General features: G+C 30.9%; 1 protein-coding gene across 4 annotated transcripts in view; it reads left to right on the top strand.

The window, feature by feature from the left end:
- The window catches only part of EMC2 (ER membrane protein complex subunit 2), a gene marked incomplete at both ends in the record, with an annotated part of 47,966 nt that extends 33,607 nt beyond the window's left edge, over positions 1 to 14,359 (top strand). For 3 of the 4 annotated variants that reach the window (XM_080695134.1, XM_080695132.1, XM_080695131.1), the window contains 4 exons: positions 2,242 to 2,323; positions 3,171 to 3,281; positions 5,494 to 5,598; positions 14,273 to 14,359. In XM_080695134.1, the coding sequence (XP_080551260.1) occupies positions 2,242 to 2,323; positions 3,171 to 3,281; positions 5,494 to 5,598; positions 14,273 to 14,359 (385 nt within the window). The remainder of the gene's footprint in view (positions 1 to 2,241; positions 2,324 to 3,170; positions 3,282 to 5,493; positions 5,599 to 14,272) is intronic. The other variant, XM_080695133.1, reaches the window with a different exon arrangement.
- Positions 14,360 to 15,168: the final 809 nt, after the last annotated feature.

Below are 15,168 nucleotides of genomic sequence, written 5' to 3'. Positions count from 1 at the left end.
TGTTCTCATACTTGTAGCAGCAGAAATGGAAATAAGTAGAACGAAGACGTTTGTCTGTTCTCTTTGCCCAAGTCTTTGTGGATATATTTATATAACATAAAATAAAGAATTGAAGTAATTTCCATAATTTTAATAAAAGCAGGATCTCAAAGCTATCATTTAATGAAATGTGTACTGTGTTCCAGAAACCGTTCTTCAATTCTCTATTATACTCTGGTTATCAAAGTCTTTGTTTAGGGTTAGGAAAGTATTTACTGAATCTTGTTAAGCACATATACATATGTTTATATGTATATATGCATACTCATACTCATTAGTCTCTTATGCGCATGTTGCAGTATATATTTGTATTTAAATAGCATAAAACTTCAGAGTACAGTAAAAATAGTAGTTTTATTTTCTTATTAAAATAAGTAGCAGTCATTTAAAAGTTCTTTGTAGTTCCTGACGATTTTGTGACTAAAAGTATTTTAAAATTCAAGTCATCCAGAAATCTTTTTTTTTAAGTTAAAGAAATACCTAATGCAAAAATTTGGAAAGCTCTGATAAAGACCAAGAAAGAAATTAATGTGTACCTCTATCATCCTAACTTAACTGCGGTACTGCTTGCTTATTTTATCTTGCTTTAATTTACATCAGAACCATACTCTCAGTTCTCAACCCACTTAAATCTCTTAAGAACACTTATTTTTAACTTTAATATAAATTTTTTGACAAGAAGAAAACTTGTTTAAGTGTTTAGGATTGAAACCACATTTTCCTTTTCTTTTAGAATGATAGATATTAAATAGGTGGTCATAATACTTTTGACATTTATTTAATCATTTGTTCACTTATTAATTTAATCACGGATTAAATGCTTATTATATTTCAAGAACCAAAGCTTTAAATTTAGGATAAAAAATTAAAAAGGCTATATAGCTGTATGAATATGGATAAAAATCTATGTGTAAGATCCTTCATAAATTTATAGTGCTATAATTCATGTGTAGTCTTCAGAGTGTAGTTACCAGGCCCTTTGGATTTAACTATTAATACCTACTTTTACATCACCATTGACAAGTTCATCCCTCTCACCACTGTGGTTTTTTATTGTGGGAAATACTTACCTCTAGGTGGTAAACATAGTGGTTAAGAATGCAGGTTCTCCAGAGTAACACCGCCTGGGGTTCAGTTTTTAGTTCTGTGTCTAAGTGTTCTCAGCTGTAGTTAGTGATAATAGTATTTCACTTTTTAGAGTTTTGATAGGATAAAATACAGATAACACACTCAGAAGAGTGCATGATGCACAATGAAAATGCAATTAAATTTAGCTCTTATTGGTCAATACACGTGTTAAACTGCAATATATATGTATTTTTTTTGGAAAAGTAAGTAAATCAGTTGCCTTTGCATATGTGTGACAAATGCTAAAAATAACTCTGGGTAGCCTTTTTCTGGAGGATAGTGTCATCACTTCAGTGGGAATAAATCTTGCAACACCTATTCTTGAGGACTTCTTGTAAACAGTGAGGATATTCACATAGTCTTAAACAAAAAATATATTAAAGTGAATTATATTCACATAGTTTAAAGCTGTTTTTCTAAAGCCCTTCTGACAGTTCTCTCCATAGATTTTTCAGCAAGATTTTTGTTTCACTACCACATGATTTATAGTAGTAAGGGGCATATTAAAACTGAGCTGATCAATTATTCTTGGATTTAAAATGTTGTGATATTTTGACAATAACCTTAAAGTCATAAGAGTCCTTGTAATAGAGTATGTTGGTAAATACATATCTGTGAAGGATTTTTAGTGATTAGAGAATATTTGATAAAATAATTTCTTTCTTATACATTTGTTATTTGAAAATTTGGTTAAAGCATCAGTGGATTCATAAAGTCATTTCATATGTAGATACAAGGTCTTAAATCCTATGTTATTAATAATGAATGTTTAGATGTCATAGTAATGACTCAAGTTTTTAAAAATATATCTTCTAATTGTTTATAAGCTACTTTATGATTTAAACATTTCTTTACTAAAGATTTTAATTTAATGGTTATTTTTGCATTCTGATAAATTATTAATGAAGCACTTTAAATTGTTTTAGGAATAAAGTGTCTTAACACACTAAATTTGTTTTACACACACTAAAACTTTGTTTTTTAACACACTAAACTTGTTTTTAAATTATTTTAAGGCATCTAAAATAAAATTTTGTGACTTTTAAATTAATTTCTTCTCTTTCTGTTTTTCAGCTATGCAAAAGCAGCCTTTTGTCTTGAGGAGCTTATGATGACTAATCCACACAACCATTTATACTGCCAGCAGTATGCTGAAGTAAGTGTTTTTAAAGACAACAAATTTATGTGATTTTATTTTACTTTTGTTGATTTTGGGTATTATAGTACTAAGAATATTTTCTTCATGTTAGGCAAGTATATAATTACTTAAAACATCTGATGAATGCTGAGTTGTGGGAATAAAAAAGATTTGAATTTTTAATATTACAATGAAAATACTGACTTTTCAATTAAAAGTCCTGTTTAAAATAGTGAATTTTTGCATTTTATACAGTCTTTGTATACTCTTTTTCCTAATTATATGCATGTCATAATTGTTATCTGTTTGTTTCTGAGACAGTTACAATGATTATGATTTTTAAACCTGTATTTCTAGGAAATTCTTATTAAATTCAGTATTTGGAATGTGAGATTTAGTTCTGCTTACTGTTAAGAATGGTAGCACAATTTTATGCTGTAAGGTTAGAAAGACTTTGTTACTAAGGTATATAAAAGGACAGTTATTACCATCTTTATTAAAATTCAGATGTAAAAGGACAATTCAGTATACAAGTCTATATTTATAAATATAATAGAAAATTTGATGTTGTGACACATTTGTTAGGTAGTTTAAATGAAATTTTGTTGACCTGTTATTGTGGCAGGACTTTTTGTTCTAAAAACTACTCAGTGATCTTAATGTTCATAGAATAGAATAGTTTTTTAGGGGAGATTTAATGCTTTAAATTTTAGATTTAACAAACTTAAGGCAAATTCTTTTAACGTCTTGTATTTGTTTATAAAATATCTGTAATTCAATTACTTAATGCCTGTGGTATGATGAAACATGCTATATTTCAAAGTAGTAAAATAAACAGGTTTCAGCACTCTGCAATTTTTAACAGGTTAAATATACCCAAGGTGGGCTTGAAAATCTCGAACTTTCAAGAAAGTATTTTGCACAGGCATTGAAACTGAACAACAGAAATATGAGAGCTTTGTTTGGGCTTTACATGGTGAGTTGAGGTACATGCTTAGTGTTATTTCACAAAATCTGTCATTTAAAATCCATTTAACCATCCCCTCCAACCATTCCTTGCTTGTTTTGGGATTATATTAATGAGCACTTGATTTTTTTTCCTCTAGTTAATTATGAGCAATAGGTTGTAAGGTTTTGTTTTTGAATGTTAATACATCATAGCTGTTTGACCTTTCATTGTAAAATATATCAGAATTGAAATCTACACTTATGAAATTGAATAGTAATAGATACCAAAGTATAGTATATATTTCTAATTGTTTGATATTCTTGGATTTATGCCCATTGTTATATTTGTTACCTAATTATATTTGTATGAGTTATTTTTAAACTATGCCAATTAAAGATATTAGAAAATAGAATCTCTAGTATATCAAATTAAATAATTTTTATAGTATAAAAAGTTTAGAAATTGTGAGAAGTACAATTGTTTCTGTATGCTAAATGAAGAGCTTAGAAAGGTCAATTAACAAGAGCTATGGGAAATAGAAGAATTTGCCGAGCTTTAAAACACACACACATACACACACACTCACCTCTGTGGAATCAGAAAGGCTAGGAAAATAAACTTTAATAGGTCAGTTTAATAGGTTAGTTTTTTGGTGTATCCTAGTCTTTTTATGGACCTTTTGATGAGTGTCCTATTAGAGCTCAGAATTGACTGAAAAAAATGGGAATGGTAAGAAATGTAAATTAAATAATTTTTAGAAAGAAATGACAAAATATGGTTAAAGTATGATTCAAAGAGATTTCAAGAAAATTCCAAATTTCAAGTGCTTGGAGATGTAATCTATTTAGCAGTATCACTTTACCAAATAAATTAAACATTTACTTTTTAAAACCATGTGACAGTCACTATTAATAATAATTAATAAGTAGTACTTAGGCGTCATTCTTAGCTCTGTATTTTATTTTAAATCTTTAAATTCTCACATCAACTATTTGAGTTGGTACTTTTATTACTACCATTTCACAGATGGTAAAACTGACACACAGATGTAATTCATTTACCCAAAGGTAGCACAGCTTCTGTGTAATTTGATTGAGGTGGCTTGACTCCAGAACTGAATTTAATGGAATTTATACCAACAAAGTTATATTTAAAAAATAGAGGTATAAAAATTTGTTATTAACAGCTTCTCAATAGCAGAGAAGAAACATATAAAGAAGGCTATTGTACAGACTAGGTATAAAAGAAAAGCTTAGCCTTTTTTGAATCACAGGGTCAGATCCTTTTAAGATATAATTAAAAAGATAAAGTTATACATTGTTCTTCCCCAAAATACAAACATAAGTTTAGAAATATGATTTTGTGGATTTATATTTTCTCATGGATCCCAGATTAAGAATTTTTTTTATTTAAATATGGTTTTAAAAAGAAGGCATGTTGAATTGTAATGAATAGTGAATTCTGCAGAACATAATTTGAAAGCTCTTGATATAGTAAAAAGGAGAAATAAATTAGGGATAAGGATCTCCTTTATTTCAAAGAATTATATTAACTTGTTTTAGTCAAGTCATGTCGCTCATAATTTTTAGCCTGTTTGTTTAAGAAATCAGACTAAATTATTTTTGAGATTCTTTTACTAATATTCAATAATTCTGACTCGGAAAAGCTGTTGTGATTCAGTAATAAGAAATAACACTCAGGAGGCTGAGACAGGAGGATCGTAGTTTGCAGCCAACCTCAGCTACTTAGTGAGGCCCTCTGCAACTTAGTGAGACCCTGTTTCAAAATAAAGAATACAAAATAGGACAGGGGGTGTAGCTCAGAGGTTGAATGCTCCTGATTTCCATCCCCAGACACACACACACACACACACACACACACACACACACACACACACAACTAGTAATATCTTAATGATAAGTGCTTTTTGGATTATAAAGTATGTTCCATGGCTTCTTTATTTAATAAGGAAATTTTACCTTTAAATGTTGTGATATATAAGCAAATATTTATAGATATTATTTAAAATACCCTTTCTCTTTTGATTATACTGGAATTTAAAACATGTTTTCACTTTTAAACACTAATTTCATTCATCTGTATCTTAAACATAGTTTTGATACAATTTTTTGAACTCATTGTTATCAACTCTCCGCAACTATGATCCTTCCATGGTTTTTATTATCTTGACTAGAAGAAAAAGAATTTTGCTTTTGATGTTTTTTTTTCCTGTTTTTAGTCTGCAAGTCATATTGCTTCTAATCCAAAAGCAAGTGCAAAAATGAAAAAGGACAACATGAAATATGCTAGCTGGGCAGCTAGCCAAATAAACAGAGCTTATCAGGTTAGTACTAATAATTTCATTATTGTGTAGCTCAGCTAATATATTTCTTCATAATTTTTGTCTTTGCAAACTACAAAGTCTGTCATTGGACTTTTCTGCCTTTGGGGCTTCATCAAATATGTTTTAATTGTGTATAATTAATTTGGAGTTTGGGGACTTTTCCCCCCCTAAAAGGAATGTATTCGTATTATTTCGTGATTTAGTTGTACCATCTAGAAATCTCACTGATTCTGCATTTAGCAAATATGAAGTAATTTTTAAAATCCAGAAAGGATCAATTAATTCATGATACATTTCAGAAGCAGATTGGGTAGGTGAGCATATTATTAATCAGAGATAACTCAAGAAATTAAAAAGGAAGAAGAAAGTTTAAAAGTTAAAGAAATCAGATTTTGTTATCAAAGTTTATGTTTAAGTCTTCTTATACTTAAGATCTTACACTAAAACTTCTCCATTAATTTCTTAGTTTTTGGAAGCTCAGCTCTAGGAGAATTTTCAGGAAACTTTTTTTATAGGAAATTCACTTATAGGAAAAATATCTTTTTACATCTTGCATGTTTGTAAATATAAGCCTCTATATTTAGAGGACAACTTGGCTGTTTATATGCTCTTTCACTAATATTTGTATTAGTTATGTGTCATAAACATATTATTCGATTGTTTTTAGAATAAATGTTGCTGTCAAGCAGCCTAATGCCATCCTGACTTTTTCTTATAAGTTATTTAGACTTTTTTTAAGGAAGTAGAAACTTTAATTTCTTCATCTATTTTTTTTAAATTTTTTTATTGGTACATTGCAGTCATACATCTTAACGGGATAAAAGACTTGTGGAGACATACATGCACACCTCACCCAATGATCCCTTACCTGATCCCCACCCCACTCCCTCCCCATCCCTCCTTCCCACACTTGGCTTAGTGATTGATATGTTTGCTTAAGTACATCATGTGCTTTAGAGAGTTTCCCTCTTCACCCTCCCATCCCCTCAGTTAGGTCGCCTTATTTGCTCCTCTATAGGATCTCCTTCTTCATCTAGAGTTCCTCCTGTTACCCATTTCTCCCTAGCTTTTGCATGTTAGGGAAAGCATCTGATTTCTTCTTTTTTGTGACTGACTAATCTCACTTAGCATAATGTCCTCCAGTTCCATCCATTTCCCTGTAAATGATGTAATTGTGTTAGACTTTTATCTGTTTACCCAAAGAAATTTTTTAAAATCTTTAAAATCCCATAGTCTTAGTGTGATATGTATTGTTGATTATTTTTGTGTCACTTTTCCCAAATACATGTGTTTTAGTATATGGATTCAATCTTCTTGTTTGAGAAAAAATGCTTTTAGAATTAAACTTTTTCTTTTCCTTTTTAGTGCTCCAATTATAAGCATATTGGATTTTCTTTTTCTACCTCCTGTTCTTTTTCTGTCATTTTTTGTATTTTTCTCTATAACAATTTTTAATGCAGTTGGTTCATATTCTTGTTTTCTATTTTTAAATGAGGTCATTTTTCTGAGATATTAGGAAATGTTTGTGGAATGGGAGGGATTGAAGATAGAATAAGGTAGTTTTCTCAGCTAGAATTTTCTATAGCTTTCTCCTTTTTATTTCGGAGAACTCAGTTATGACCTCTCTGTAAATCTAGTCTTTGTCACACAAAGTGACTCAGATTTTCTGGCTCTAGTGGTCTGTTCTAGTCTAAGGTCTGTTCTAGTCTAAAAAACTCTAAAGATCTTGAATTCTGATTGTTGTTCTAGTCTAAAAAACTCTAAAGATCTTGAATTCTGATTGTTGTTCTAGTCTAAAAAACTCTAAAGATCTTGAATTCTGATTGTTGCACTTGCTGCCTCTGAACTTTATTCTCTCCTTAGCTTCTTCATCTGAATTATCCTTCTCACCCCAGGATTTCTGGCTGTTTTCAGTTTGGTTTGAATTTCTAATATACTGTTTCTTCCTGGTGTGGGGTTCTTTGCTTGTAGGTTTGCTGGGTATTTGAGAGACTTTGGGGCCTTAGATGGTTTACCTCGCTTAAACTCACATTTACACTTAGTTTTTGTATACCTGCCTTTGATTTGGAGCCTATGAAGACTTTGCAAGTTTTGCAGAACACTTGTAGATTCATCAACTCAGATCATTGTGTTTGGGAGATTAATTAGTGTTCTTACTTTGGGGATTTGTGTTTCTTAAGGAATAGTAGGTTATTCTCTGTTACTTCCTATTGCTCCTGCCTCAGAGCTGTTGTTGATGTTTTGTAGGTCCTGCTGGTATTGGTGACATAATTATGTTCTGAGGTTTTAGAAAATTGATTATAATCTCGTGTTTTTGAAGATGTTTCATGTGGACTTGTTTTCTATTCTACTGGTTTTGGTTTTGGTGCTGTTAATTCTTTATTTTCACACTCATGGTTGGAGAAGATTGGGAAGATTTAAAAAATTCAATCCTACACAATTTTTTTTAATCCCATAATGTATAAATACAGTGCACCAATAAAAATTTTAATTCTCTATTAATCACACCAGTGAAAATCATCTTTGTATTTATGTTACATATTATAAAGAATATTCTGTTAGTATTTTGCTAAACTAATAGTATGTACATTACATCATTGAGATATTTATGAGAAGCAGCAGCGACTCAGAGAGTGCTTTTGTTTCTTTACATGGGATGACTCTATTTTTAAATTCAATTTTTATTAAATTATGGCATACATAGGAAAAAACCCCAAGTTACAAATATACTTTTCAATGAATAATATAAATATATGCAAACCAACAAATACAAACATTACCTCTTTGTAGGGTCTCTCAGTTTCTACTCCTGTCCTTCTTAAAAATACTGACTGGGCATGGTGGTGCACGCTTGTAAACCCAACATTCAGGAGGCTGTGACAGGAGGATCATTGTTCATGGACAGCCTCAGCTACTTAGTGAGGCCCTTTGCAACTCAGTGAGAGCCTGTTTCAAAAGTAAACAATAAAAAATAGGGCTGAGGGTGTAGCTTGAAGATAGAATGCCCCTGGGTTCCATCCTCAGTACCACAAAAAAATTAAAAAATAACTAACTTATAACCCCATAGTTTATAGAGTCATAAAGTATATAATCATTTTTGCTTGGCATATTTCATTCACTATTAGTTTTATGATATTTATCTTTATATATGTCTGTAGTTTCTATTCCATTGCTGTCACCTCCTTCTTCACCTCTTCTTCCTCCCTCTTTGTGATATAGTATATTGTATGAGTATATTATAGTGTATCTAGTCAACTGTTGATGGGCTTGGATTATTTTCTATTTTGGGCTATTTTGAATTTTCTGTACAGGTCTTTTGGTCAACCTGAATATTAGTGTATACCTTTGAAAGGAATTATTAGTTCATAGAATGTGTATATATTTAATTTTAGTGGATAAAGACTTTCTTACAAATTATTTATGTTCAACAGCAACTTTGAGAGTTCTTGTAGATCTTTTTCTTCACCAACACTTGGTTCCATCAGTCTTTGTGATGATAGGTTTTCTGGTGTATGTACAGAGTTTTCTTTTCACAAAATCTTCCCAGTGATCAGTGAGGCTGACCCCTGTCATGGTGTTTAGTGGACATTTGGATATCCTCTTTTATAAAGTTGTGTTCTTGTTGGTTTGTATGACTTTTTTTTTGGTTAGTTTTCTGATTTTGAGTTCTTTCTTGGTTATATGTATGTCAAATATCTTTAATTTCTTACTTTCCTTCTCAAATGAATTTGACAAATAGAGGTTCTGAAGTTAAGTTTAACAAAATTTATCAAACTTATTTTCTTTATAGTTTAGTTTCTTTATAGTCTTGTGTTTTATTTATGAAACCTTTTGCTTTTCCATGGTCAAAAGAGATAATCTTGTTTGTCTTTGGAATTTGTATTCTTTTACTTTTCAGATTTTAAATCCACAGTCTACTTGAAATTGTTATTTATTTATGATGTGTAGGGGTCAGTTTCATCCTGTGTGATATTCAGTGTTTTCTCTATTGTTACCATGAGTTCTGTTTCATGAAAATTAGTTCTGTTTAGTAAAGAAGATCACAGATGGTACGTCCATATTGTCTGGGTTCAATTGCCCTTTTCTTCATTCCATAGGAAAGGATAATACAAAGATGATTATTTTGGGTACTTATGTTTTTTATTTTTATTTTTAATTTTTTTATTAGTGCATCGTAGTCATACATCTTAATGGGGTACAAAATGGTAGAGGCATACATGCACACATCACTCATTTAGCCCTTTCCCAATTCCCACCCACAATTTTGTTCTTCTTTATGGCTAACTAAAATTCCACTGTGTACCTATCCCATAGTTTTGGAATTCATTCATCTGTTGATAGACATCTTGGCTGGTTCCATAGTTTGGCAATTGTGAATTATGAGGCTGTGAACATAGATACACATGCATTAGTTTGGTAGTTTGGTTTCCTTTCTTTTGGGTAGATCTCAGAAGTGGTCTTGCTGGATCAAATGGTAGATTTGTTCCCATTCTTCTGAGGATCATCCATACTGTTTTCCAAAGTGGTTGCACTAATTTGCAATTCCACCAACAATGTCTTAGAGTTCCCACCTCTCCACATCCTCACCAACATTTGTTGTTTGTGTTTTGAATGATTGCCATTCTAGTTGGGTGAAATCTCAGGATAGTATTGATTCGCATCTCTGATTGCTAATGATGTTGAGAATTTTTTAAACATTTATTGGCCATTTGAATTTCTTCTTTTCTGAAGTGTCTATTTAGTTCACTTGCCCATGTTTTGATTGGGTTGTTTTCTTGGGGTTTCTTAGTGCTGAGTTCTCTGTATATTCTAGATATTAGTCCTCTATTAGAGGAATAGTTGGTAAAAATTTTTCTCCCATTCTTTCAGCTCTCTTTTGAAATTCTTTTTTTTTTTTTTTTTTGTGTGTGTGTGTGTGTGTGTGTGTGTGTGACTGGGGTTCCTGGAAGCCCTTCTACCTCCGGGCTACACTTCCAGACCTATTTTTATTTTTGGAAACAGGGTCTCTTAAGCCAGGGCGGCTGGCTTCGAACCTGCGCGATTCTCCTGTCTCTGCCTCCCAAGCGTGGGGATTACAAGTGTGCGCCACCACGCCCAGCGCTTCTTTGAAATTCTTGATAGTTTCCTTTGCTGTACAGAAGCTCTTCAGTTTAATTTCTTATTTATTTTGGTTATCACCCTGGAAAGTTAACTCACCTCTCAGGTGGTCATGTCATGTCTCTGTATAGCAACCTCAGGTACTCTTTAGTTGGGAATTGCCTCTCATATAAAATTTATTTTTTCTTGTTGCTACCAGTAACTGATTTTGAATAAAATTTCATGGGGATTTTGAAGCTTTCAATATTCTTTGCTTTCTCTATAGAGGTTTTATGTATTATAAGATTCGAATTCCTTAAATATTTGTGCCCATTACCTTTTGCTAACTTAGTCATTTAAAATATCAACCTATTTGCTTAAATATTTGTAGGTATGCAGTTTAGTTTGATATCTGTCGAGTAATTCTATGAATCTTGACTAAGCTCATTAATATTTCTGTGGTATGCTGGTAGTAAGTGACCACACTTAAATAGCTGATAGCTGTCAGCTGGAGATGCTGGGCCTGTCTTCTCATTCAGCAGGCAAACTACAAGGTACACAAGTTTCCAAGCCTGTGACTATATCACATTTTGCTAATGTTCTGTTGGCCAAAACAGCTTAACCCAGATTCTAGGTATATAAGACTTCACCTCTCACTGGGAAGAGAAATCTTTGGGGTCATTGGCAATTTATTACTATTGGGTAACAGTGAGTCTCATTCTATTGTTTTAGTTTATTTTTCCTTGTATCCATTTTATTGAGATATAGTTATGTACAATGCACACATTTAAAGTGTATGGTTTGACAAAAGTATATACCCCTCTCACCCACCACCATTATTATCAAGATATACAGCATCACCCCAGAAAGTTCCCTTCTGCACTTTGCAATCACTCCCCCCACAACCACACACAGCAGGCAAGCACTGATTTGGCTTTTCTTACCCCCAAATTAATTTTGACTGCATTAGGACATTATAAATGAGATCATACATTATGTGCTCTTTTGTATCTGGCTTCTTTTACTTGGCATAATGTTTCTGTGATTCATCCATCTACCATTCCATCTTATTTATCCTAGCACTTTGTCTACTTGTATTATTTTCCTCAAATTGTGGAAAAGTTACTTTTAGTCCAATGTATTTCAGTTATTACAACCGATGAATCATTAGTCTCTGAATTTGATAAGCAAGTTTTTATCAAATTCTTTTGGGGTGTGTGTGTGTGTGTGTGTCCTTTAGGAGCATTTTCTTAGATACAAAAGAAGCATGAAAGGTTTTAATTAAGCTAATATAATTATATGAAAAATGTGTAAATTATGTGGAAAAATAAAACTTATGGATATTGACATTTTCATGATTAAATAAATCTCTGGTATCTAATTGAGAACTTTATGATTTCTGCCTAGGCATATATACCAGTATAAAATATATAAAGAAGGGTCAGTAAATATTCCTTATTGTAATTTTTTAGCCATATACACTGATATAAAGTTTTTAATAAATATTCCTTATATTTTTCTAGATGTTTATAAATGAGGTTTTAAGAACAGCTTTTCTTTGTTTTCACTTAATAATGAAACAATATGGCTACTAACTCTTCAATTAAGTAATTGATTTGGCATGTTCAGTAGAAGCAGGCACATTTGATTAATGTTCAAGAAAAACTTTAATGTGAACCTACTAACAGTTTTCTAGACAAATACTTATTTGATATTTTGTTAAGTTCATCTATGCTAACGATCCATGTGTTACTTATGATTACAGGGGTGATTCTGTTATTATCCTTTTGATAAATGGAAAATTAAATCATAATTTGAAAAATATGATTCAGGCTTAATCAGTTAAATTGCCATTCTGGCATAGACAAATAATTGCATGTCAGGCAAAATTTAAAGTGGATAGATTATGTTTCCAACTTTGTTTTTATTTGTTCCAGCACAAATAACCTAGCTTGATTTATTCTAAATTATAGTGTTACCAGGAGAGTTAACAACAATCTTAGGTGATTTTTCTTTTAATTTGATGATTTTTAAAAGTCGCAGTTCCTATTATTTTTATTATGGTTAAGTACAAACCAAGAAAAATGCTGTATTTTAAAATACATGTTTAAACTTAAGCTTTACAAAAGTTTTAAATTTTTACTTTACTGTTTTAAATAGAATAAATGTCACTGTGTGAAAGCTTATTTTAAAAGTTTTACATGTGCTGTTGCTGTTAAATTTTGTAATTATGATTTCTGTTTTTAATATTTCAATTCTTCAGTCAGTAATGCCTTATGGAAAGTAAGGTGATCTTGGTTTTATAAGCTTTTCTTTTTCTCTGACATTTCTCCTAGAAAACCATTTATTTACTTTATCAAATAAAGATTCAACTGCAGACATTAATGTTCTAGGAAGTAAGGGAATTATAATGTTAAGCTGCAGCCAGAAGGGTCAGAGGCAGGTTACCAGTTCTGAAGCTTTCGTGTCTATGATGTTACCTGTGCTTGATCACTTAATCTTTCTAAACAGGTCAGGAGAAGTTTGCCAAATTAAGTTAATTACAAAAGAGAAGAAATGCATCATAAATCAAGTACTAAGTACTTAAGACAGCATTGCTAGTCAAAGGAATGATCAGTCACTTGAAAATATGTTAACTGTAAAATACTGGATGTTACTAATACCACATTTGACCAAAGGAAAATAGTTAGTATAGGTATAATAAACGCCACCCTCCACACAAAGAACACTTATTTATCTGGTAAATCTGTTGTATGAAATTAGACTAATAAAAGATGGAGATTGTCAGTCCTGTTAGAAAACTCATTTTAAAATCAGCATGGGATATTCAGCAGTGTTCCCCCACTAATTATGTGCACTCTGTTGAATTTAATATGCCATGAATTTGTTTTTATTTATAAGCACAAAGTTAGTGCTTGATGTATTATTCTTTACTATCACTGTAAATTACAACTTAAACTAGAAATGGATATTTTTTAACATGTCTACATCATCTTAATATATAGCATAGAGTGTTATTTGGGAGCTTTTTTTACTGCAAAAACAATACTGTTTAGTCAACTAACCTGGAAAGTTGAAAATATGACTTACTTTCAATAATGTTTTTTAGATTACTTGTAATTTTTAAAATATTTAATAAAATAGCTTTCATTTATATTATACCTGTTTTGAAATTATAAATATCTGTTAGAGGAGCAACAAGTAAAAATGTACTATATTCCTACATAAGTATTTGTTAAATACCATTTAAAATTTATACCTCGATTTCATCAATGTTTGGGGTTTAAGCATAGGATTATTTAAAAGTCAGATCTATGATGTTATACATATTATATTACTTAAAATTTAAATTGGCCAAGTATTTGGTGAAATCTTTGTACGTCTAAACTGAAGATAAAACGTCAACTTAAAATCTTAAAGACTCAGATTTTGTTCTTATGGAAGAACATTTTTGATTTTCTGTTCTAGTGATAAACTAGCTCATGTTCAGTTTATTTAGCAATATGAAGGTAAGATTGTGATTTTTTTTTTTTAGCCTGCCCATGAAATTGAGCCTAATTGAGCTCTTTTTTTTTTTTTTTTTTTTTTTTTTCATTAGTTTGCAGGTCGAAGTAAGAAGGAAACCAAATACTCTCTTAAGGCAGTTGAAGACATGTTGGAAACATTGCAGATTACTCAGTCTTAAGGTTTTAGAAGTCTTTGACGGTACAATTCACAACTACTCAATTGAACTTTCTGGCCTTTGACTTATTTACTAAATGCCCAATGCTATTTATATTCTAATTTTCTTTTGAAGAAGGCAGTTGTAAAGAATGTGTTTAATTAAACCTAAAAATGCCTTTTACTGCTAAGCAGGAAGATGGAGGAAATCCATGGAAGGAAGATTTAAGACCTATTGATTGTACACCAGTCTCTTCATATCACATATATATTATAACTGCACAATCTTTATCCACAATCGGATGTAGAAATGACCTTGTTAAATAAACCATGATGATTTATTAAACTTGCATATGAAGATTCCAACTTCTTTTTTCTCAAACTCAATCATTAATATTGTTTTAGAATTCCATTTCTAGTAAACTCCTCACCGGTGATAGGGAATTCATAGCATGCATTATTTGCAGAAGAAAATTATTTTAAAATTGTTGATAATGTCAGGTTGGATTTTCCTTTCATTCTAGTGGGCTGTTTGAAATGTTTTATCTGTGAAATTCTGAAAAATTTGTTTGAAGCATGTTATCCTGCAAAGTTCAATATCTGTGAAATTTTTGTATTGATGTAGAATTTTTACATATAAAATGTTTTAAGGCTAATTTGTGTGATAACACTTAATTTTAACCTTTTCACAAGTTATATTTATTGAAACTTTTAACTGTAAATTTTATAAAAGGATATTTAAGGACCATAGAGAATAGGGTTTAAAAGAGTTGCAGTGCCTGACTTTTTTTTTTTTTTGTAAAAATGAAAAAGCTAGGCTATCTTTATAAACAA

Source organism: Muscardinus avellanarius (genome assembly GCF_963383645.1).
Source record: "Muscardinus avellanarius genome assembly, chromosome: 4".
Classification (NCBI taxonomy): Eukaryota; Metazoa; Chordata; class Mammalia; order Rodentia; family Gliridae; genus Muscardinus; species Muscardinus avellanarius.
This window is presented reverse-complemented; position numbering and strand designations above follow the sequence as displayed.